Below are 26,131 nucleotides of genomic sequence, written 5' to 3' on the forward strand. Positions count from 1 at the left end.
TAGGCATCTGAGCGGTTGACATGACGATCGCCGCACATCTTGTTTTTTGTTGGCTGTATGCATAAATGCTTAAAAGTTTGCTGATTTATTAGGGCCCGAGCACCAACGGTCATTACTCCCGTCTTCAGTGTCACATGATCCTTTTAAAATCATTCTAATGTTTCTTATTATTATTATCAATGGTGAGAACAGTTGTGTTGCTTAATAATTTTGATAAAACTGTGATGCTTTTTCTTCAGGGTTTTTTGATAAATAGTTCAAAAGATCAGCATTTGAAATAGTAAGAAAATCCTAACAGAATAAAAGTGTTTTCTTTTTTTTTTTTAAGTGAAAGAACTTTTGAATCATAGCACACTGACTGCTCAATGAATGGAATTTGTTTTCCAGGAAATGTGTGTTTGTCGTCTTTTTTTCTGATTCTGTAATACTATTTAGTTTGAATTATAAAATATAAATTTGACAGCCTCATCATGAATGTAGTAAAGGCAATAAGAATTGTGTATATTTGCCCATTCATTCTCATTGGTAAAGAAATCAAACCAAAATCCATGTGAGTCTGTCTGTGAAACTGCAGCACAGGGCAGATATTCTCATGTGTGGGTGTGTTGGTAGTCTAGAACTTTATCAACAGTTTGTACTGGCAATAGCAAACAGATTTTAGCTTAACACAATTTGATTAAATGCTTCATGCACGTCATATGCCTTCTGCTCTGTTTATATGAAGCAAGTGTTTACAACTGGGTTATTTAAGCATGCTTGTCTTTTCTATTTGCATTTTTTTTTTTTTTTTTTTTTTTTTAGTAAACCTATTATTTGGGCAGCCTCATGTGTCACACTGGATTTGAAGGGTTCTGTGACAGACCACAGGAACAAACAATTAAAAACTCATACAAGTTTACTCTGCATTGTTAGATGTATTATCTGATATGTATGGAAAGGACATTTATTTATTTGATTGATGATTGAAAGTTTCCTGTTAAAACCAAAGACATGGGCAAAACATATAGGATAGCTTACTATGGAGTATGTGATTCTCTCATCATATCTGACTATTTACATTATTATTAGTAGTACAGTGAACTTGATCTGCCTTTGTATGAGTGATGGCCAAAGTTCATGTAGCATTATATGAGCTCTTCACAGATCTTTTTTTTTTAGTACTTTAAAACCTCCTTGTAAATTCTGTTATTTTGAGCTTTCTATTCAAAGATTCATGCCCCACGTTGTACAAAATGTATTCTGGTTTCCTCAAAAATATTAAGCAGCACAACAGTTTTCAACATTGATAATTAAAAGAAAAAATTCTTGAGTACCAAATCAGCATATTAGATTGATTTGTGAAAGATCATGTGACTCTGAAGACTAGAGAAATTCAGCTTTGCCTTCACAGGAATAAATTAAATGAGTTATTTTAAATTTGTAATAATATTTCACAATATAAATTTTAATGATTTTATCAAATAAATTCAGCTTTGGTGAGCTTTGAAAGAGGCTTTTTTCAAAAACAAACGTTTGAGTGCGTGTACATCTATCTATCTTGGTCTGTGACCGTCATGGGATCTGAGTTCAATTTTGCTGAGTTGGACCTGGCTGAACTTTTGATGTCTCTCACTTGCCATGTCAGTTTTAAAGGTTGTAGCTTTATTGCTAGGAGATGCATTGACACCACTGTGTATTTATATTATTAACTTTTTAGTTCTTTTTTTTTTACCAGGAAAGAGTGTTTTTGTTTTTGTCTCTAATAAAAATGTCATTACACCTGGACTTTCTGAAAACTCTGCTGATGGCTTTTGAGATCATTGTGCTGGTCTAGCCTGCCCAGGTTGGTAGCCATCAATGTGCTTCTGCCTACGTTAACAAGGAGCCCAGTTCCTCCCAGTACCTCACAGTGTGGGATGTCCTACCCTCCCTGCTGGTGTTAAGGGAGGTGTGTGGAGGTCAAGGGCACAGGGAGAGAAGAGGGAGGGGGAAACCCGCTGATCAGCTCATCTTAATGCTTACAGTAATTCAAAGGCTGAAAGGCTCAGGGCCTAAATAGCATGCAGCTTTTTCTCCCAGCTGCGTTTAAGAGAGGGGTGGGCCTAGTGGCTGATGTGAACTTTGTGACTAGTGCCCCACATTTGTGTTAATTACCTGTCCCTGTTCAAGGGGACACACCATGTGCAGCAACATTATTGTTCTAGAGCAGTGGTCACCAACCTTTTCAAGCTGAAGATCCCTGACCTCGGCCTAAATGAAAGGCAAGATCTACCTATCGAAGAATAGATAGAAAAAGACAGCCCAGATTGTACTTCCAACTTGAGGCCTTTTATTTCATATTTTAGCCTACATGTATTTGAATTTAATATACATTAAATACATTAATTTTTTTTTTTAATACTTTAAACCTGATGCAACCATCTTATGATCAGATCATATGAAGTGGCACTGAACTAAAACAAATGCCATTGTCAGCAGTGAAGTGCTTATTCACTGAAGTTTCTCAAGGTACTACCCTTAACATTTAATAAATGAACTGTAACAAAATGATCAATAATCTCAATTAAGCTAAGTGCAGTTATGTCCCATCTTATGCAACATCACTTTTTACAATGCCACCAGAAGGCAAAACTGCTGCAATAATGTTACTCAAGTCAGTGTGACTGTCCAATCCTAGCTCAGCAACTGTAACTAAGGAGAAGGACCTCCGTCAAACATTCCGATTCCAGCAAGATAGTGAAACGATGCGCCTATGGCAGTGAGGTCTGCACGGGCTTAAAACTTGCTGTATTTTATGATTGCTTTCAACTATTATTACAAAATAGGCTACATGTACAAACACCGTTTCACTACGGCACTGCGGCCCCCTCATCAGTCAGCAAACAAGAGAAAAAAAGAGAGAAAAAGACTTACTAATTACAAAACTTTGATGTGGTTGAACAGGTACACAGTCACAAATTCCTCTGGAACTCAAACATTAAACTTCAAAACAAAGTTCGCGCAGTTGCACAACTATTTACACAAATATATCCTTCTCAGTAGGCTGAGTTATGAATGAAGAGAACAGCATCGAGAGTTGATGGTTTCAGCGCGTCCTCTGATTGCAGTGTTGTGACTGAAATAGCGCGCGCGGCGGCGGGAGCACATGCGCAAAACAGTTTTGTAAAATTATATATGATCAAATAAAAATTATTGATACATAATTTTACAAAACTGTTTAGTTCATGTGCTCCCGTGCGCTATTATGTCTATACCTTCTGTCGTGCCCTGGAGGATATGTCTGCTGCATTACTCCAAACCCAATCACTTAATGTATGGAGCTCAACCCAGCCATGGCTATGGTTCTCAATTGTTTGACGGGCGTAGTAACAATAACTAAGTTAAAATCTCCGGAATCTAGAGCGAGCGCGCCCGCGAGACAGAGACTGTGCTCCAAACCGCGTAGCGCGTGCACGGCAGAGAGAGCAAGAGACCGCGCGCGTGTGCCTCATCATGAAGCGCATATCCCCGCCTCCGCCGCCGAAGTTTATCGGGGTAAAGGGCATCATAAAGGAATTATGCAATTATGCTTAGGGCACCAAAATGGCTAGCAGCGCCAGCGGCACTGCTCATTGGTCATTTTAAATAAAGCAGTTGGATTAAGAAATACAGATGCTTGCAAAACTGAACTTTTTTCGGGAGCTACCGGGACAGTGATAAAGATCTACCAGTCGATCGCGATCGACGGGTTGGCGACCACTGTTCTAGAGGGTCATGGAATAGACATTTTAACACCTTAAAGTCACCAAGAAAATTCACTCTGTTTTGTAAATGCATGTTAAATATCTTATTGTAAATGATTCATCCATGTATGCATTTAATAAAAAAAATGGCCATGCAATGTTTAATCACAATGACTAAGTTTACATGTGAACCAATAATGTAATTTTCAATAATCAGAGTTAAGGATCAGATTGCTGTAATGTGTTCAGATTACCTTTTCAAAACGTTTCTCTCCTTTGTACATGCAATTTTCATTATTCTGATTATTGCTGAGAATAGTAAACTCTACCTTCAAGCTCTTCCAGCACACACAGATTTGTTCGCTGGTTCTTTGGTATTCGGCTTTCTTTTTTTTTGGTGAGAAATGATTTAAAAATGTCTCCATTTTGAATTTTTAGAGTAGACCATCAATACTGCATTATATTCATGCTGTTTCATGCATATAACATTTCCCAAAAATGTGATGCCTTTTTCAACACCATGTTGAATTGAATCGGCACACCACTCCAGGAGTGACGCGTCATCCGTGAACTCCGCAAGCATATGCGCACTTTGGTAACTGTAGAATAGATGCGATTAAATAAACATGCCTGTTTATTGCGATTTAAAATTAGCACTAGGGATGCACCGATTCCATTTTTTTCAGATCCGATAACAAACATTCGGAGTATCGACCGATACCGATCTGATGCCAGCTCAGTTTTTTATTTATTTTTTAAATCAAGTAGAATTTCCATAACTGTGTGTTGAACTGATAATCACTCTTTTTTTGTGTGTTAAACACAACCTACTAAATCCAAATTCATTAAAGAAAAAAACTAATCCAAAAAATACATGATCATAATCAATGACAGAAAAGCTATTATAAACTGAATTGGTAGATAATTCAGCTGTAAAAGTTACTCTAGAAAAATCACGAGTGCACAATAATTGTATAAATCTGACCATTTAGTGGGAATAAATGGGAGATAAGTGTAGCACTAAATGTGGTAAAAAGTTACCACAGTTACTGTTGCTCTTTGTATTGTTGTAAAAAACATTCATGAAAAACAAGTATAGCCTATATATATTCTATCAAATTAAGACATATTTTAACTGTATAGTGCAGCTGTTTAATGAAGCAGCAACATATGATTGATAGGACAGAACAAGAAAGGCTATTAATAATCTGAATCATTGTGCAAAAGTATTATGATATGAAAGGCTCCAATACAGTGTGGCACAAAGTGCTTAATCCCGTACGCAGAATGATGCGCTTGAAGCAACATGGAGTCACAGCGCGCAGCGCTTCGAGTCCGCATTGAAAAGTTCAAAGCACAAAGGAAAGACATTGATGCATAGTGTATTATACAGTATCTATCTATGCATTAATTTATTGAGCCTTTTCTTTTAACAGTTTTAAATTTCAGTTACTGTGCGCGTGAAGAACAATTATAGTGCTCCGACTCTAACAGACACCCGGTAGAAATTAACATGATTAAGGTACAGCAATAAAGTCCAGCAAGATAAAGTTGTTTTATGCGAATCCATAGACCTGTATCTACAGATCAAGTATAATAATAGTAACATTGAATCATCTTGGAGAGAGTTTCATTGTGTTGACTATCGTAACTAGGGGTGCGCTGATCCGATACTCTGTATCGGTATTGCTCCGATACTGCCAATTTTTTCCGGATCGGGTATCGGCCAGACGATACCATCCAAATCCGATATTGTGCGTATGTTATTGTTATACAACACAAAAGGCATAAAAACATCATAAAGCACCATAATGTTTTCATGCACTATATTCCAACTTTTCTGAAGCCATTCCGTATAGTTTAATGTGAGGTACAGATTGAAGTCGTTAAATTCAAGTTCACCTAAGTGCTTTCCTCCATTCTGTCATTCTCCATTCGGCACTCAAACAGCGCGTCACGCTCGGTTACGACAGTCAACGCGATGAAACTCTCCAAGATGATTCAATGTTTCTATTATAATACTGTAGGTATGTAGATAAAGGTATATGGTTTTGCATAAAAGGACTTTATTTTGCTGGAGTTTCACATGTTTCACTTTCTTCCGGGTGTCTGTTCGATCACAACACTTGAGTAGAGAGCGACATAATTGTTCTTCACGCACAACGTAACTGAAATTTAAAACTGTTAAAAGGCTCAAACTATTGAATAAATAAATATACATCTTCTTTTTGTTCTTTCAACTTTTCAATGCGGACAAAGCGATGTGCACTGTGACTCAATGTTGCTTCAAGCGCATCATTCTGCGCACGGGATGCGCATAAGCGTTTCGTGCCTCTGAATTGGAGCCTTTCATATTACAATACTTTTGCGCAATGGCAGTTTATTGATAGCCTTAAGGGGGTCGCACACCGGACGAGAAGCGCAGCGCCACGTTTTTAAAATTCGAAGACATTATTCTCTGAGTGTACACACACCGGTGGCGCCATTCGGCGTCTGTCTGCAGCGCCTAGCAACGGCTCAGGACCGTGTTGAAAATCCTGCCGCACCACAGAACGCCATTTACATAGTTTTATATTAAATTCACATGTATCTGTCTCAAATCGTCATTAATGTATTTACTGACTTCACTCTGTGCTGCAATATACATTTAGTTTTACATTCATTTACAGAAATCAGCTACTTGAATGAAAATGGCTGATGTTATTGGATTTTCGGAATGTTTTTTTTTTCTTTTTTTTCGTGAAGGAATGGTGGAAGGCAGTGACCGTGCTCGGGAGATTTTTCAGCTTTTTAAGAGGACCAAATCTGAGGTGTGGTCATATTTAGGCTTTTACAAAAGTCCTGAGGGAAACTTAATCGAGGATGGTCACCCTGTCTGCAGAACAAAAAGCCTCTGCAATAGAAACACTTAAAAAGAGTCGTCTTGTGTGACCATCACCCACTGTTGAATAGCGAACGCAAGGCAAGTTAATTTTGACCTCGATACCTAAACTACGTCTGGGAAATAATTGGGCACAAAAAGTTGTTTTGAGTTTAAATGTTATCTCACTCTCACTTGAAATAATCGTTAAGCTTCCGCAAAGAAAAGTTTGCAGCAAGTGGTTTTGAGCCAAAGACGAACGAACAAGTCAAGTTCAAACAAGACTATTATTAAGAGTGACATTTAAGGGATAATAATGTATAGATTCATTGTACACTTTTACACCGATAATTTGTAGTTTTTTTTTTACCACATAGATATGGGGACATATTGAATTGAGACATATTGAATATTTTAAATCTTACCCATTTATATTAAATCCATTTTGTACAGCGTACAAAACAATCGTCCAGACAAGATGATCACAACAATATTATCAAACTCTGTAAAGAATAAATCAACTCTGATTTAATTTTCAATAGTTTCATTGCAGTAGTTGTATTTGAATGAAACAGTGCGTCCGTTGTGATGCATGTCAAGGATGTGCGCTGTTAAAATGCATTGCTATTGACGGCGGCCATTATAATGAAGGAAATGCCACAGAATAGAATCTTGCTTAAAAAAGTGCTTAGAGCGGCTTGTTTTGTTTGATTTTCAAATATAAAACTTGTTGAAATGTTTTCAGTATGAGCATCAGTTCTTTTTGAACACTTTCATCTCGTTTTAACAAAACCGTGATGATATTGATAATCACAATAATTTTGGTCACTATAATCATATTACATTTTCATACCGTTCCATCCCTACACAGAATGATACCTGATCCGGCCAAGAATGGCAGTATCGGAGCCGATACCGATACTGAGTGTCGGATTGGTGCATCTCTAATATGCACCATAGGGCTGGGTGATATGGGCAAAAAAAATTCTCACAATAAAATTGTTCATGTCACTTATCTATTATTATCACTAGGGCTGCAACTTTATTTTCTATACAGATGTTCTTTTTTCTCACTGTGTGACTACTTTGTACTTTTAAAGCGAAGTATTTGTAATGATCCATAATGAATTTACTTCCAATATATTTTATTAACAAATGGAAGTGATTTGGCAAATGTTGCGATACAGTTTGTAATTCGCTTTGCCTTTTCCAAGTTGGGTGGAAGCTTTTAAGGTGGTCCTGTTTTCCATGTCAGCGCTGTTTGATCTGACGTGTGTGGTTTATAACAGAATTCTGCAACAAATTTGAATGCTTCCAATTAGATCTCGCTGCGATGTTATTAATTCTGCGGAGAATTCCAATGCTTTCTCACTGGATCTCCCAGCGCTGTGTTAATAACAGTGTCGCGTGATTGAGATCGGCCCATGGGTAAACCTGGTCTGAGCTCGCTCTGCGCTAAACGTTCAGCGCAGCTCAACCGGATAGCATGGTTTCGTTTCACTTTCGTTTGATGTTTCCTGTATGTCACAGAAGTTGCAGCTCTAACCAATTTGACAATGATTTTAATGCAGAGGGTGCTGGGTTGGATTTCTTGCTCAACCATCATGTGTCTGTTATGTGAACAGCTGTACGTCACAGACTGTCCAGGCGCCTTTTGCTTTCATTCAACATTACCCTATCAAGTAACATTTAGAAAATCGATTCTTGACATTTGTGTCAAGTATACTACGATTCAGAATCGTCCGCATCGTGATGCTTTTAAGAATACATTCCCCCCCCCCCCCACCCCTAGCTGCAACTAACTATTATTTTCATTATCGATTAGTTGGCTGATTATTCCTTTGATTAATTGGATAAAAAAAGCCCTGTTTTCCTTTTTTGTGTTTTCCACAACACATTTCCACATCCTGCCCAATGTTGTCCTTAAAACAAATGTGCCAACTAAATGCTATGAAAACATATATAGTGAATATATATATATATATATATATAACCTATGCTATATGCAAAAGAGCTATAAAGCAAAATGACCGTTTAAATTCCTACATTAAAAATGAGGATAATAATAAAGATAAATCAAGAAAAAATAAAACACAAATTCAGTGTTAACTATTGCTGCCACTAAAGATATATTTTCTAACGACTATAGTCGTTCTAATCAAAAAATTAGTCGAAAGATATCTAAACGACTCAGTTTAAAAAAAAATAACGTGTTATTTTGTTGTCCATTTTATTTTGAACTAACTGAAGAGCCAAAACATAAAATGTCACCCGTTCAAACACTATGTATTAAAGGGACACTTCACCCATTTGCATTAAGCTTTGTATTGTTCGAAAACCAGTCATATATTATAATGGTCGTGGGTTTTTTTCCTTAATTTTTCCCTGAGATGGGAGAAATAAGGATTTAAGTGTTTCACTTCCTGCTTATAATGACGTAAAAATGGTCCTTTTGCGTCATAAGCAGGAAGTCACATTTCATTGAATAGTGTATGAGACTACAAACACTAATACACATAATACAATATCACATGAGCAAGAGTGCTGTTTTCCCATGCACAATTGCAAATGTGATTTTTATTTTATACAAGAGTTAAATGAACAATAAATTAACATTGCTATATTGACAATATTGTTTATAAAATGTAACAGAGTAGCAGAGTCTCAATGCAACAGACAGTGATGATTATTATTTTATTTTTTTTGGACTGAAATCCGCGTTTTGAACGAATCAATATAATGATTCAATGACCCCTCCCTTGCTGCTTTTTTCTGAACGAATCAGCCATTCGAACAAGTCTGTTGAATGAATGACTCCAACTCCCTTAAGACAGTGACTTTCCACCACCTACTGACGGGTTTGGTTTCATATTTAAAGTACCCTTTAATTAAAACATTTTAAATGTTGAATAAAAAAAACTATCTCAAAGCTTTATTTATAAAATTGTAAATACAGTGTAAATATATTAATGCCAGTTCTGATGATGCTTCTGTGTCACGTCTGCACTGCAAAGATGGATTTTGATTTTAATGTTTTAATTTGACTGGTAACAGTGGTTTTGTTATTTCTAATAGAATTTGACATAAAAGGTGATAGGCCTACACATATCTAAAAATGTCTGTATATAGGTGAAAAGGGGATCTGAAAATGAAAAATCAATTTATGGTGGCAAATATTGCCCCTTAATAATAATAAATAAATAAAAATGTTACTGGAGCTGTGAACTGACCACTGCATAGAATATGAAAAATATGAATAAATAAGCTATCAACAACAGGCCTAGGCCTAAACCAGCAATGGCACCATCCCAAAAACACAATCAGTAAAATATCATTAATTATCAACAAAACTTAAAGATCGAGATGTATTTTTTGTCAATATTGCACACCCCTAATGTATAGTATTCATTTTGATTTCTTCAGGTCTTAAAAGCCTTACATTTGACTTCAAAAAGTGTGCAGCATGTCACAATACAAAAGAAAAGATCTGCCACTACTTTTGTTTATTCACGACTTTAAAAACACTTTAAAAATTAGCATGTGTAATCATGCCCCTGGACTTTCATACAAAGGCGCGTTTCCACCGCGGGAACTTTCCTCAGGAACTAGGAACTTTGGGGTGGTACTCTGTGTGTTTACACCGCAGGAACCAGGGTCTAAATGAAGTTCCGGGTAAATATGTCCCCCTCAGAAAGTCCCTGCTCGTGAGGTAGTACTTTTTCAAAGTTCAGGAACTTTCGGGGGTGGGACTTGTGCGCTGAACATGCTGATTGGTTGTGTTCACGCCGCATTTTGACTGGAGGACTCCACGCAGCATTCTAAGTTAACCGGCATTTTTAAAAATCTATTGCGGTTCGTGGCTTCATGCATTAAGAGTTGTCTGTCTGCAAATATGGAATTTAATAAAAAAAATTAAAAAAACCCAGCTGGACCGACGACGAGGTTCAGGCTTTATTAAGCGTATTTGTGTAACAGGAAATTTTCTGCGCGTTCGTCCCAGCCATCTCACATTCAATGTCCGCAATACATCACAAACACAACTGCAGTACAGTTTGAATCTCCTCCATACTTATTATAAATGTGGCGCTCAAAACTGATTACTGTCCGTCGCAGACTGGGAGGAGCATGTTTTTGTGAATGCTTCAGCTGCTACTACAGGTGACACACGTCATCAAACCACACATACAAAATGCTTGAGCTAAATGCACAGGCTACGTTTTGTTTTCAAAGACAGCTGGACAGTGCAAAAGAACGTCAGGTGTCTACAAAGAATGTAGGGTTGTCGAGACGTGTGAATCATAGATGAACTACATTTAACTTGATCGTGTTAGAAAAATACAGCAAAAATGCGACCAAAAACAAAAACTTTTTTCGTGCAATATTAATAACAATTAAGCAATTAATAATAATTCCGTTGCAATACAACATGTCTACCTTAGAGAGATTGATGAAAGTTTCTGGCATATAGTCCATATTGCACACAATGATATGGGCATATGTTGACTTAGTCATGTTTATTCAATGCTTTAGTTTACTTTAGAGTCTTTTCTCAGCAAATGTTGATATGCCAATTAATCAGATTTAAATACTTGCAATGTCATGCATTCAACTGAAAGTCTGACTAAAGGGTGACTAAAGGTTTTGTTTCTTTGCCAGAAACAACTGAACTTTGCTTGTGTCAGTGTATGGTTTACTTTGTATCTGAGGATCAGTGTGAAGCTCTTGTATCATTTCAGCAATTCCTGATGTATGGTATTGTCACTGTGGAGTCGCTGTGTTCATTGGAGCACAGCAGACCATATAAATTTTTCACAATTCAGGCCACAGTCTGCAGATTCTGATTGACACAAATGCTGCCCATTACACATAAGATAATCTCTTTTTAAAACCAGATTTCCTTCTTCAGACTAATTGAAGTTGCCTTTTGAGTTTATTTTGCTATATAAAAATGTGTGCAAGACCACATCCTTTTCTTTTTTTTCTTTTCTGGTTTGGTAAATATCATAAGCAGACAGTTGCTGACACTGTCTCTTTCCATGCAGGTGGAATCGTTCATACTAGACCAGGAGGATCTGGATAACCCCGTACTAAAGACAGCTTCAGAGCTTCTCCTATCCAGCGCAGCAGACGGAGCCGACCTCAGAACAGTAGACCCAGAAACACAGGCCCGGCTCGAGGCATTACTAGAAGCAGCAGGTACATCCTCCGGCCAACCCTGATGTGATCGCATTAAGCCTAATGATTTATCCTGTGTCTATGCATGCATGTGCTCACACTTGTTTATTTAACGTCTTCACAGTGCTGAGCATGAGACGTGCTTTCGTTTCTTGTGTTTTAGGTTTTAGAGCAAACTGTTAGAGTTCCTTCAAATGGCTTTTTGTTGGTTATTTTTGTTGTTTCCACAAAAATCCCCACAGAATCATAAATATTTATAAATCTAAAATTAAGGACTGCAACCACTAACCAATTATAATCAATAAAAAAAAAAATCAGAGATAAATATCAATCTAATAAATAGCCTCTTGCCACTAATGAATAGTCTTTGTACCGTGCAAAGATAACCTTCCTGCAAGGATAATAATAATTGGACATTGGCTAATTTCACATAGAGACTGGAGTGAGACCATAGACGTCTCTCGATCTGTCGCTATCTTTTTCTGCGCTGTAATGTTGCGTGACAGTCACAGATCGCTGTAGCGCCTCAGTTCAAGCAAGTGGCTTGTGGAGCACACATGAACTGATCACCTATTCCGTTTACAGCACGAAAAAAATCATGAATGAACACAGGGGTTGACATTAACACTTGTCTGCTTTGTAAACATGTCACATTTTTCACCACTTGTGAGTGTGCAGGTCTGCATAATATACATTGCAGTAGTGTTATTAAAAATACAGATTTTATTATATGCATTGATACTGAAATAACTACAATTATTCCAATACTCATTTTCTGCAGTATCGATACACGATACCAGCTGTTTTCTTACTCGCTATTCTGTCCGACTGCGAAGTTGACACACACCCTCCTCCTCACCCCTCTTGCTCCAGTTGAATAGTCTGGCTCTTCCAAGCTTTATAATGGGAGTGAATGGGTGCATGTCTTTGGAAGTCCATCACAGGCATCTGAAATCATACAATTTACTAGCCATTGGCTAATTAAAGACTTTTATTTTTTTAGTCGCCTAGCATGAAATTTGTTCTCTTGTGAGTTATTTACTGGCATTGTAGAGGTTTGTAACGGACTGATCGATTTTCTAAATATTTGCAAGTTGCAGCCCTAACAAAAAAGCAGTTATTTTTCAAAACTACAGAGTGCAGCCACAATGTTAATCTGTTTCTTGTAAATGTAAATTTTATTATGAACAAAAAACAAGCGCTGTATCTGGGTCTCTCGGCTATAAAGCTCACGGTCGGTTACAGTATATATAGATCTACTACTGATTGAGCAGCACAGAGGTTTTTTGAGATCACACACAGAAATATCTGTATACAGGGAGCTAGCACTTAATATAGCCCTCCAAATCCTTAAACCGGTTTATTTTTACATTCTGTAGTGCGTTTTCTCCTTATAGCTCACTGTGAGCTTTTGTTGCATACAAGTGCTGATGGGCTCAGGGTCACTGTCACATGGTTTGTGTGCATAACATTTTATAATTGTTTTATTATAAACTAGAAAACTGGTGCCATGTTCTGTTAAGCTAGTCTGTGTTGTGCCCTTGTGTGTGTTTGTTTGGGATGAGTTGGTTTGGGTGAGGCCCAGCGTGTTAGGCCTGATTCTCTACACTAGCCTGCCCTGCCCCGTGAGCGGATAGTTATCTCGCAGAGAAACCAAAGGGGAGATTAGTGGCAACAATGGATTTCCATACAGCAGCAGCAGCATCGCTCATGACTCAGCACTGGCCTTTAGTACACTTGTGTTCGGTGTGTGTGTCTTCATCTGTGTCCATGAGCATCACTATTGCTTTTTCCATCTGTGCTGAGCTTGTGAACGTGTGTCTTTTTCTGTCTGGTCGTTAGTTTCTGTGTGCCTTGTTATTGTCTGTCTTGCTCTTAATTGTGCGCCTGTTATGCTGTTCATAAGTTACCTACTGTTTACACATGCTTTGACGTGTTTTCATTCCACCTGAACCACACTATTGTGACTGAACACATCTATACCACGTGTATTACCTGCTACCACGAGCATTATCTGTTTTACGGCATCATGGGAAAGCAAATACTGCTCTTCCTTATTGAGGTTAAATCACTTGAAATCTACCACTGTACAGTTGGCTAGTGGTATATGCTCAAATACAGCACTGTTTTCATGAAAATCCAAGGTGGAATTAAAAACAACCTGCTAATAAAATTTGAAGGGTTGGGAATGGTGCATAACATACACGTTTCAAGGCGTAAGTTTAGAGGTCGACCGATTTCTGCCGAAAATAGCCTTTATAACTTTCAGCAAAAATCCTGTTTGCTGTGTCTAGATCTGCTGTCATTTATATTTTATCCTCACTTTAACACATCTGTATTTATGGATGGGTTATTGAATCATTGACTCTCGCGATTCATTTAAAGCCGCAGATTCGTTCACTAACGAAACACCACTGTTTCTTGGAGACACTCAACTGCTGTGGATTTGTTGCAAAAAAGAGCAAACAATATTGACAATACAGTGTTTAAAATGTACATCACTTAATATGACCTTTTTGTTTGTTGAACTGTTGTATAAAATGTTCACATTTGCAATCGTGTGGATATTCGGGACAAATTGCCTCCTTGCTCGTATAGCCTAAGATATTTTCAACATTAAAAACAAGAACTCGCACAGAGATTTTAAGTCTTAAATTGTTATCCATGCACAGTCCGTGTCTATTTGTTGTTCATGTTAGTAAGTGCTAAAACCCTTTTACAAAGGTACACTGTTGAGAACAGCAGTAATGTAGTGTGATTTGCTAAGCATACTCTGCAGGCTACCTATCATATGCATGCTGATTCTGTCAATTTTGACCACAAAAGATGGTCATTTGTAGGGGTATAATGATATTCAAACCGAATTGAAAAACAGCAATACACCAACTATGGTAGAGAATCAATTCATCTATTTAACTTATACAATGAAACATTACATTTTATTTAATTTCTTTACCTAAATACTGTTAGACCTACCTGAATACTGTTAGACCTACCTGAATACCTTAAAGCACTCATTTCACTTGCATATTTTTATTTTATTGTATTTAGTTGTGCTTCTGCTTGTAATTTGTAAATTGTCTTTTTTTTTTTGCAAATTCGATTAGTGAATTCTTAACTGAATGCATCCTATATGAGATAAAACACGCGCGCACACACACACACTGAACAAAATTATAAATGCAACACTTTTGTTTTTGCCCCTATTTTTTATGAGCTGAACTCAAAGATCTAAGACTTTTTCTATGTACACAAGGCCTGTTTCTCAAATATTGTTCACAAATCTGTCTAAATCTGTGTTAGTGAGCACTTCTCCTTTGCCGAGATAAACCGTAATATACAGTAAAACTGCACATTTTAGAGTGGCCTTTTATTGTGGCCAGCCTAAGGCACACGTGCAATAATCATGCTGTCTAATCAGCATCTTAATATGTCACACCGGTGAGGTGGATGGATTATCTCGGCAAAGAAGTGCTCACTAACACAGATTTAGACAAATTTGTGAACAATATTTGAGAGAAATGGGCCTTTTGTGTACATCTGGAAGAGGTGTTAGTGAGGCCAGCAGGGGTTGCTCACCCTGTGGTCTGTGTGGGTCCTAACACCTCAGTATAGTGGGACAAAAATATTTTGTCATATTGACTATATTACATAGTCAAAATATTTAGCAGCATGCTTTATTGCCAATTGATAGGGACAGCCCTGTTTATTGACAACCATTTATCTGCTTGAGTGCCGCAGGGAGCAAAGATATTTCAGAATACAGAATACTGGAAATTGTTTTCTCACGTTGCTTATTGGTATCAACAAAATGCATTATCGGTCAACCTCTAATAAATATAATTAATTTTACGGGAAAATCATAGGCTAATAATTTCTTTGAGCATTTATAGTATTATGCCATTCTGAAACTCTGTGGGAGCTTTGAAATTTAGTTTTAGACAAGTTTATACATTACTAAAACTGCATGGTGTGAATTTGACTAACCAACCGTTGTATTTCCTGTGTGTGAGCGTTGGGCCTGTACTAACCATGGATGCATTTGTTCTTGCTGGATGGCGTGTGGTGCTGGTGTGGGGCTGGATGCTGCAGGCATTGGTAAACTCTCCACTGCCGATGGCAAAGCCTTTGCAGATCCAGAGGTGTTACGCCGCCTGACGTCGTCGGTGAGTTGCGCGCTGGATGAGGCCGCCGCCGCCCTCACCCGCATGAGGGCCGAAAACACACTCAACGCCAGCCAGGCCGACAAGTAGGCATCTTTTCTCACACATACAATTTCTTCTCCTGTGCCCACACATCATGATGCAACACTCATGTTCAACCAATTATTACATTAAAGCTAAAAGCTGAGCAATATTAAATGTGTTTTAAGCTTTGTCTGAATGTTTAAAGTGCACTTGATATCTGAAACCTCTGTAATTAGACAAGCAGCTGTATGAGTCTTCTTGTTCCTCCTTGAGTTAGAGTAGTTAGCTTAGCTTCGCCTGCACAGTCGCAGTAATTGTAGTAGTCTGGTTATTTTTAGCCGTAGCCTGGCTGAGGCCTGCTCGGACGGCGACGTGAATGCGGTGCGGAAGCTGCTAGACGAGGGACGCAGCGTCAACGAACACACAGAGGAGGGCGAGAGCCTGCTGTGTCTGGCCTGCTCAGCTGGATACTATGAGCTTGCACAGGTACCGTGTACAGACTCGGACACTTAGTGGTTTGTGCTACAAAACTTCCAAGCCTGAAGCTTTCCTTTCAGTTGCTAACAGCCAAAACAACTCCTTGTCAAATGCATGAATGATTCATTTTTTAAATAATTAAAATCAAATAAATTATTGAAATGTTAAGTTAAGGTTGTGTGTGTAATTTCAGCACTTGAAGCAGCATTGAACTGAATTTAACAAAAAAAACCATTCAAATAAATTTCAGAAACATTTCCCTTCTGCCATTTTTTCCAAGACAAACAGGTAGTTAGCAAATCTCGGCGACATTATATCATCGCTGAATGTATATCTATATTGTCACATCTATCTATATCTATTTTAGCGCTCTATATATAAAGTTGTATAGATAGTTTGTCCAACTTTATCCACATGCATTCTGAACACTCAGAGTTTGATATATACTGTATAGCAAATTTCAACTTCTTGTATTGTCGCAAAATGTAAACTATATTATCGCCCAGATAATAACTATATTATTATCTTCTATATGCGACTGTAAGGCATGACGATATTAAGATATTAAACATTAACGTCATGATTTTTTTTGTAAAGCTTCTTTGAAAACTGTGTATTGTAAAAGTGCTATACAAATAAACTTGTCTTGGCTAGTCCCCGTTTATTATCTCATGATTTATGAGATTCTTATATTAAGTATTATCAAGGCTACTATCCTTTATATTTATACCTTGTTACTTCAAATAAAAATAAATAAATAAAAACATTCCTGACTGCAATTGGTTATGGTGCTGTTAGTGGTGAAGAAATTGCATGCTTTACCTTTAATTTTCAGTTTTAATTGAAGCATGTACTGTGGTTATCTGAGAAGAATGTCTGTTGATTTGAGTTTGGGGTTGTAGGTCTTGCTGGCCATGCATGCTAACGTGGAGGACAGAGGGATCAAAGGAGACATCACGCCACTTATGGCTGCTGCAAGCGGTGGTTACGTTGACATCGTCAAACTGCTCTTAGTGCACGGAGCCGACGTTAACGCACAGTCCTCGACAGGTACAACAATATACAACCATTTTTTTGCAATAAATATAAACAACAGTGTGAATTGAAAGTGGGCTGAAATGTACCAAAAAGAGTAGAGGACATTTTCACTCTTGTGCAAACCTACAAATGCATGCTTGCATACACAGCTTGTTCATCTGTTGCCTTTCCCTTTTTTGCAGGTAACACAGCCTTAACATATGCGTGTGCAGGAGGCTTTCTGGATGTAGTAAAGGTGTTGCTGAAGGAGGGTGCTAACATTGAGGATCACAATGAGAATGGTCACACTCCGTTAATGGAGGCTGCCAGTGCAGGCCACGTGGAGGTCGCTCGTGTGCTCCTGGAGTATGGCGCTGGAATCAACACACACTCCAACGAATTTAAGGAGAGCGCACTCACACTCGCCTGCTATAAAGGTGCGTCTCATTGTATCATAGACTGTTTACATGCATAAGATAATCAGAAAATGGTCTTATTCTGGTTAAAAGAATCTGGTTAATGCACTAACAATCAGACTAAGAACTTAGAAATCTGAATGATGAAGTAGCCATATGCCTGTATTAATCTGAATTTTGTAAAAGGTTTTTCAGAAAATCCACTGTAACTGATCATTCATGTTTAGCTGCAGATTGAAACAGACAATTTGCCTACTGGCATTGTAATAAATAGTATTTATAGTAGAGGGCAGCAAGAAAAAAAACGTTTCATATCTTAGTTTATTTGAAATATGCTGTGTACAGTACCGTTCAAAAGTTTGGGGTCAGTAGGTTTTTTGTTTTTCTTAAAAAAATAAAGTTCTTTAGGATGCATTAAATTTATCAAAAGTGACGGTAAAGACATATAGACAAAATATTTTTGTTTCATTTAAATGCTGTTCTTTTGAACTTTCTATTCATCAAAAGAACCCCTAAACTCGTCTACTGGAATATTCCAATATCTGTGGAGCATGTTATTACTGTCCACTCATAATAAAGACTTATTACCAGAATATAGACCTTATATGGACAATGATGTGCATGTAAATTGTGTTCATTGAAATAGTATGCTAAACTTTATATTATGAAAGCAATCAGTTTGGTACATTTTGGAGTAATATTGACCATATGCTGCCTGTTCCTCAGGGCACTTGGACATGGTCCGATTTCTCTTAGAAGCAGGAGCTGACCAGGAGCACAAGACAGATGAGATGCACACTGCTCTCATGGAGGCCTGCATGGTAACACCAGCTTTTATGTTCACATTCTTGAAGGTACTTCCTCTGATATTTGTGCTGGTCTTTTAAATTGTTATTCTCATGGTTGTCTTGTGTAGGATGGGCATGTGGAGGTGGCACGGCTGCTATTGGATAGTGGGGCACAGGTAAACATGCCTGCAGACTCATTTGAGTCGCCTCTAACGCTGGCTGCCTGCGGGGGTCACGTGGAGCTGGCTGCACTTCTGATCGAGAGGGGGGCCAACCTGGAAGAAGTGAATGATGAGGGCTACACTCCACTGATGGAGGCAGCTCGTGAGGGCCATGAAGAGATGGTAGCACTGCTCCTGGCACAAGGTACTGGGGTCATCTCAGTTTCGTAGACTTTGCTCTTAGGATTTAAGTCAATAAGACAACCAGAATCCATTTAAAAAAGTAATACTATCTCAATTATTAGAAACTATTAGAAATACAAAGCTTGCATTGTTAAAAATGTCTGTTTTCAAACTCTGACTATCTGAGTGTTAAGTTTCCTTTGCATGATCATTAGGGATGCACCGATACCAGTATCGGGTATCGGCCCGATACTGAGCTCATGTACTCGTAAAAATGCCCCGATACCAGCAAACGATACCAGGCAGCGTGTGTACAGTGTTTGTGTCCAGACAAAGGAACACTGACAACAGAAATTATAATGGGGATAAAAAATATATCTTATTATTGAAATATTAAACAGAATATAGTAACGCCTATATAGCTGTGGTGCGTGAGCTGATAAGAGAAAAAACGCGCAGTGGATTGAGCGCGCCCCGGCACAGACGCGTGAGCTGGTCGAGCGCAGCAGACGTCAGTGCAAAGTTTGTAGTTGAGTCGGATGTCAATGGCAAAGAAAGTAAAATGAGGCATGTAGCTTATTATCAACATTAACTGACCTTTGAGAGAGAGAGAGAGAGAGAGAGAGAGAGCGCACTTCTGTTGAATGCTCTTGATTGCTGATCGTTCACTCAGCACGTGTTATTTGGATTAAAACTAAATTGTATATGCAAGTAAAAAATGAACTGTTACCTTATTTATGTTTAACGAGTGGTTGCCTGCATTATTACAGGACATTTGCAGGTCAAGAAGTTACATGAACTTCAAACATCCAAAGCGAGCGCTCAAAAAACCAAGTGTCTCAGCGCGCGAATACTGAATTAGTCTTTCACGTCTTGCGCTTCTACGGATTAATTCACACAAAATGTAAAAATGCCCGTCTTAGCGAGTTTCCTAATAAACAAAGTCTGTTATATCTCAACTGAACGTAGACGGTATATTCAAATGGGGTCCGTGCATTCGGTCTTAAAGGTGCTGCAGTTTAATTAATCTGCTGCTGTGTTTAAATGTTAATCAAACAAAGGACAAATAAATTACTCACTGCTCTTGACTAAATAGGCTACCTTTTTTTAACTATATTTAATTTATACAGTAATGAATATGTAGTGCATGAAATATATTTGATGAACAAATTAAGTTTAAATTTAATAAACAACTAATATGATTGATATTCTTTTGGTTTCTCTACCAATACATTTAAAAATGACAAATGCATGAATTGAAAATTAAAAATACAAGGATCGGTTTCGGCATCGGTATCGGCGAGTACCAAAAATGAAAGTATCGGACTCGGTCTGGAAAAAGTGGTATCGGGACATCCCTAATGATCATTCTTGTTCACAAACTGAAAATTGATCTTGATTGTTTGGTTTTAGGTGCAAATATTAACGCGCAGACAGAGGAGACGCAGGAGACTGCGTTGACTCTAGCATGTTGTGGAGGTTTCCTAGAGGTGGCTGATTTCCTCATCAAAGCTGGGGCGGACATTGAGTTGGGTTGCTCAACCCCACTCATGGAGGCTGCACAGGAGGGGCATCTGGAACTGGTCAAATACTTGTTGGCTGCAGGTAAGGCTTTGCATTGAATGTAATTCTTCAAATTTCTTTCTCCTGCATATGACGTAATGTGTTCACAGACTTTTCTCTCTCTGTTCAGGAGCTAATGTCCATGCCACAACAGCCACGGGTGACACAGCTCTGACATATGCATGTGAGAATGGACACACGGATGTGGCCGACGTGCTGCTGCAAACAGGGGCTGACCTGGTTTGTGGATATCCTGATTTACCATGATTGCTTTTTTTATGTTTTTTTTTCTCCTTCCTTTTTTTTAATTTTGAGATTTATACAATTAAAGCCTGTTTAGAGGTGTTACTGGTCTCTTTGTTTCTCAGGAACATGAATCAGAAGGGGGCAGGACTCCACTGATGAAAGCAGCCAGAGCAGGACACCTGTGCACTGTGCAGTTTCTCATCAGCAAAGGCAAGTTGTGACGTCCCAAACTAGGGCTGCAACAAATAATCAATGAGATTGACACTATATGATGATGAAAATAATGAATTTCATCACCAATTAATTGGGTCTTCGCAATCCGCATAGTGAGGGGTCACTTCATGTTAAATGTTTAAGGTCATGAGCTTATAGTTAGGGCCTGTTTACATCTGGTCACTTCATGTGTTTTTACTTATCGAATATCTGTTTTGTTAAAACGGTTAAATTTACACGGCCACATAGATGTCTCCACAAAACGAATATAAATCCAATCTTCAATTCCGCCGCTATATGCAAATTTAACGGAGTTCACATCAACGAAAGCAACAGATATGAGCTGCATTTTATTTATCATCAGCTAATTTCAAGATCAAAGACCGCATTAGGAGAGAGCGTGGCATCAGCACTGGTAAGATCATTTAGTCTAACTTCTTTTAATGAAGGTGATTGTGTTTTGAGCGTCTGCGACTGTTTCATTTGTGGCAGTTTGCACATCTGCTTGCTGAAGAGATACCCAGCTACTCATCCGTGACGATGCGTGTTGCATTAGCGCTGTCATATCTGACTATAACATGTCATATAGCCTATAACGGGCTCTCACACGTTTATTTTTTTACTTTTCTGGAGAAGAAAATTGGTTTCGACAACCAGATGCATTTACACTTGTCCAGTTTCGTCTGGAATGTGTCTCAGACCACCTTCTGAAGTGGTTTCTGTGATCGGATTTAACTGTCTCGAAAGCGTTTCGGAGGGCATTTACACCTTGTCTTTTCACAATCAGACAGCTATCTAATCCGTGAAAGTGACCAGGTGTAAACAGGCCCTTTAATTTTGGCAGGTTGCTCATTACAACTGCAAATAAAAAATTGAATATCACTGTTTTTGTCACATTAAAACAGCTGAAAAGTTGTTTTTTATGTTCAAAGCAGTATCTAGTGCTCAACAGGACTCTATTTACGGGATCAAAATAAAGTAAAAACAATGACATTTTGTGAAATATTAACATAATTTAAACTAGCTGTTTTCTTTTTTTAACATAATATTTCAGTGCTCAAAGCTAAGGTTTTTAATTCTGGCCTTAACCACAAAAAAAGTTGATAGGTGTGTCCCAAATCTTGTACTTGTGCACTATTCTGCACCATTTTGTAGTATAAATAGTGTGAGTAGTGCATTCACACTGAAAATTCTAAAAAGAAAAAAGTGCACCAAGTAGCCAGATGATGCATTTATTTAACCGAAAAAACCGCTTATTTGACACTTCATCCACTTACCTATCACAGCTTTAATTAGCGGAGAGGGAGGGGCTATCAGACTCCGATGTTGAAAGACAATATAAACGTATAAATTTCATACACTACACGGTTGAGTACATAGTGTATAAGTGCATAGTGCGTCATTTGGTATACAGCTATTGTTTTCGTTGTTTATGGCCCATATAACCATGTATTATAATAAATAAGGTTATGACATTTTAGATACCAACGATTTTTATTTTAAAACTATCAAATGATGAACCACTGTAAATTACATTTTATGTCAGCTTCTGCCCCCTTTGTTTCTTATTTTACATTGTATTTTAAAATTCAACCACACACTTTTGTCTACAGGTGCTAATGTTAATAGAGCCACAGCCAACAATGATCACACAGTGGTTTCTCTGGCTTGTGCGGGTGGCCATCTGGCTGTGGTGGAGCTGCTGTTGGCCCATGGTGCTGACCCCACCCACAGACTGAAGGTGAGGGTTCCAGAGAATGACACTGCCCAGATGCTAACGGGTGATATGTAGTCACACAAACTTTGGTCAGTCCCCTGTGTTAATCAGAATTTCTTTTCTACTCACAGGATGGCTCCACAATGCTGATTGAAGCTGCTAAAGGTGGTCACACTAATGTGGTGTCCTACCTGCTAGACTACCCAAACAACATCCTGTCAGTCCCTGCCCCAGACATGTCACAACTCACACCGCCCTCTCATGACACTTCTCAGGTGAGCAGAAACATGCGTTACACTATCCAACAGTCTAAGCATCACTACTTATTACCCTTTTTAATTTACCTAACGCTTTTAATGCTTAATGAGAGATTAAAATACAAATGTGTGGAGAGCCAAGTGTATGCAACACGAATGTGTATTATATAATAGTTTAAAAATTTTCTTTAATAGATTGTCAATTTTGTTTCACGTGCAGGCCCCTCGAGTCCCATTCCAAGCACTGGCTATGGTGGTGCCCCCCCAGGAGCCAGACAGAGTGCCCTCCACCATCCCCACGCCCCCACCCGTTACAAGCAAAGGTTAGTTTGACTAGAATTTCTGGTAAAGTTCTAATCAACTGGATGTTTTGCTCAAGATGACGCACCACTTAGCAAAGTGGCTGTAGTCTTATTGTTCACTGTCAGTGCAAATCTGATTTTTGTGCATATCAATTCAAAATCCAATCATACTTAGCAAGTGTGAATTGCAAAAAAAACGTGTATTTTTGCACATCATTGCCATAGAAACCAATGAAAGAAAGAAAATGAAAGAGTGCTACATAACACACAAATTGGATCGGAACAGTTGCGATGCATAAGGACAGTCACTTATTTAGATCAGATTCCAGTCGGATACACAAATATTTGTATTTGGACTGACAGTGTGAACGTAGCCTTTATGAACTGTTATTGTATCAATTCTCTGCCATTTCACAAATGAAGAATCCACTTTGTTTTCTGTGATCATATCACAATTGAATAATGCTTGGCCATGTTAAAAGGCAGCTTACACAATGCACTCTAGATGCATTGTGACAGGATCACCATAAGCATTTAAAGATGGTTTTAGATTTTGAATATTTGATGTAGTTGTAAATGCAAGTGCATTTTCGCCATCCATATTCAGATAGGCAAGTAATATGCACGCTTATTTACACTGTACATTATCGTATACATGACTCGACAGCGTTTGTTGCTGTTTCTTCTGCTCTTAACAAAAGACAACAGACACTGCTCTCATGCTTTAGATGTGTTGGAATGAAAGTCTTACTGCAGTCCAGATAAAAATCTCTTGTTTAAAGGGGGCCCATTAGTATCGAAATGCATTCAGTTTAGTTGTACTGTTTGCATGATGTCTGGTTAATATCAGCTTTTTGGTTTGAGCATTAGTTTGTTTTTTCTCTTAGGTGCGTCCAAGCAAAGGCTGAGCTCCCTTCAGAGCAACTCTGTGGCTTCGGGCGGCTTAGACGCTGACCTGCTGCCGCCCTTTCACTCGTACCAGCCTCTGGAGTGCATCGTAGAGGAGACGGAGGGCAAGCTGAATGAGCTGGGCCAGCGCATCAGTGCCATCGAGAAGGCCCAGCTGCAGTCACTTGAGCTCATCCAGGGTGAGCCGCTCACCAAAGACAAGATCGAGGAGCTAAAGAAGAGTCGCGAGGAGCAGGTGCAGAAAAAGAAGAAGATCCTGAAGGAGCTGCAGAAGGTGGAGCGGCAGTTGCAGCTGAAGACGCAGCAGCAGTTCACCAAAGAATACATGGAGACCAAGGGGCTCAAGGAGGAGCTGGGCCAGGCGGCAGGGGTGGAGTTGCCCGGCACCCCCCTGCCCCTGCAGGCCACACAGCTGGGCTCTGACAACGAAAGTGAGGTTAATTGCAGAGAGGAGGACCACAGGCCCGCCTCTACCAATGATGAGGATGAGGAGGACGAAGATGAGGACGAGTATGAAGATGACATTGAGTGTGCCAAGCTGCCACAGGTGGATACCATTCTGTACAGAGAGGCAACGCAGCCGCCGCCTCCTCCGCCTCCTCAGAACCAGGCCCTCCAGAGTCCCCCTCTGCAGACCAGCTTCGTTCCCATCCAGCCTCTGGCCATGCAGCAGTCCACAGACTTCAGTAACGCAGAGTACCCGGGAAGCAGCAGCCCAGACATGCAGAGGGTGTTGCTAGGTCAGCAGCTGACAGGGTTGGGGCCGGGGCTTCTTACACAGGCACCCGATGGACTCATGGTCGCCACACCCGCACAAACGCTCACAGATACGCTTGATGACATCATGGCGGGTAAGCTCACTGCAACAAGAACCAACAGACCAAAAATAGTGATGACCACAAATGGTTGTATATGAATTTATGGCCAATCAAATGCTTTAGAGAATGGGAATATCCCTCCCCTAATATAAGCTGCGACTGACTTTCATGCAAACTAAAATGTTTGGGAGTATAAAAAAGGGGATGAGGGAATGTTTTTTCCCCAACTTCCTCTTTTTTTTTTTTCTTTTTTTTTTCGGGAATAATATTAGAAATATTAGATGAAAAACCTCAAATTAAAAAGTTAAACGAAAATTAGAAATTTCTTTGGCTAACTGAAATAAGTTTGTTGAAGTACTAAAATTACTTCAAAAACAAAACCTAATACAAATTATTACTAAAAATCACTAAACAAAATGAAAAATAAAAATTAAAGCCAATTTAAAATGTTAATAAATACTAAAACAGTATATTAATAATACTAAAATGCCACTGGTCTGTCTCTGTCTTTGCAGCTGTGAACAGCAGAGTGCCTGTGGTAAACACTACAACTTCGCCCTCCCCTCAGCCCTCCGTACAGACGCCCATCAACACAGTCTCCCCACCCTCCATGCTCCCTCTGTATCCCTCAGTGGACATTGACGCACATGTAAGACCATCTTCTCCGCATGTAACGTATAACACAAATGACTGCTGTGGAGTATTTGTAGACATGATAAAACTATACATCAAATTGTCCATATTTGTCTTTAAGTGACATTGAAGCGTATTCATCTTTTCCCCCCTCAGACTGAGAGCAATCATGACACTGCACTGACCCTGGCCTGTGCAGGTGGCCATGAAGAACTTGTCTCAGTGCTCATTGCACGTGGGGCCAACATCGAGCACCGGGACAAGAAGGGTAAAAGGCTCCTTAATTTGTTGTGTGAAATCTTATCTGTATGATACGTTTACAGAGATGTTGAGTGTTGCTCTTCATGTCTGCCTACAGGGTTCACTCCCCTAATCCTAGCGGCTACAGCGGGCCATGTGGGTGTGGTGGAGATCCTGCTGGACAAGGGAGGGGACATTGAAGCTCAGTCTGAGAGGACCAAAGACACCCCTCTGTCCCTCGCCTGCTCAGGTGGCAGACAAGAGGTAC

At 38.9% G+C, this 26,131-nt stretch overlaps 1 protein-coding gene across 3 annotated transcripts in view; it reads left to right on the top strand.

Moving 5' to 3' along the window:
• The window catches only part of ankhd1 (ankyrin repeat and KH domain containing 1), a 52,901-nt gene that overhangs the window by 13,491 nt on the left and 13,279 nt on the right, over positions 1–26,131 (top strand). Inside the window, exons 2-19 of one of the 3 annotated variants that reach the window (XM_079586091.1) lie at positions 11,604–11,757; positions 15,829–15,985; positions 16,247–16,409; positions 17,303–17,450; positions 17,621–17,854; positions 18,560–18,654; positions 18,750–18,987; positions 20,379–20,570; positions 20,659–20,768; positions 20,897–20,984; positions 21,352–21,402; positions 22,601–22,728; positions 22,836–22,979; positions 23,182–23,284; positions 24,151–25,023; positions 25,506–25,639; positions 25,780–25,891; positions 25,982–26,127. In XM_079586091.1, coding sequence (XP_079442217.1) covers positions 11,604–11,757; positions 15,829–15,985; positions 16,247–16,409; positions 17,303–17,450; positions 17,621–17,854; positions 18,560–18,654; positions 18,750–18,987; positions 20,379–20,570; positions 20,659–20,768; positions 20,897–20,984; positions 21,352–21,402; positions 22,601–22,728; positions 22,836–22,979; positions 23,182–23,284; positions 24,151–25,023; positions 25,506–25,639; positions 25,780–25,891; positions 25,982–26,127 — 3,270 coding nt within the window. The remainder of the gene's footprint in view (positions 1–11,603; positions 11,758–15,828; positions 15,986–16,246; positions 16,410–17,302; positions 17,451–17,620; positions 17,855–18,559; positions 18,655–18,749; positions 18,988–20,378; positions 20,571–20,658; positions 20,769–20,896; positions 20,985–21,351; positions 21,403–22,600; positions 22,729–22,835; positions 22,980–23,181; positions 23,285–24,150; positions 25,024–25,505; positions 25,640–25,779; positions 25,892–25,981; positions 26,128–26,131) is intronic. The other 2 variants (XM_079586092.1, XM_079586093.1) reach the window with 2 other exon arrangements.

Source organism: Phoxinus phoxinus (genome assembly GCF_949152265.1).
Source record: "Phoxinus phoxinus genome assembly, chromosome: 17".
Lineage (NCBI taxonomy): Eukaryota > Metazoa > Chordata > Actinopteri > Cypriniformes > Leuciscidae > Phoxinus > Phoxinus phoxinus.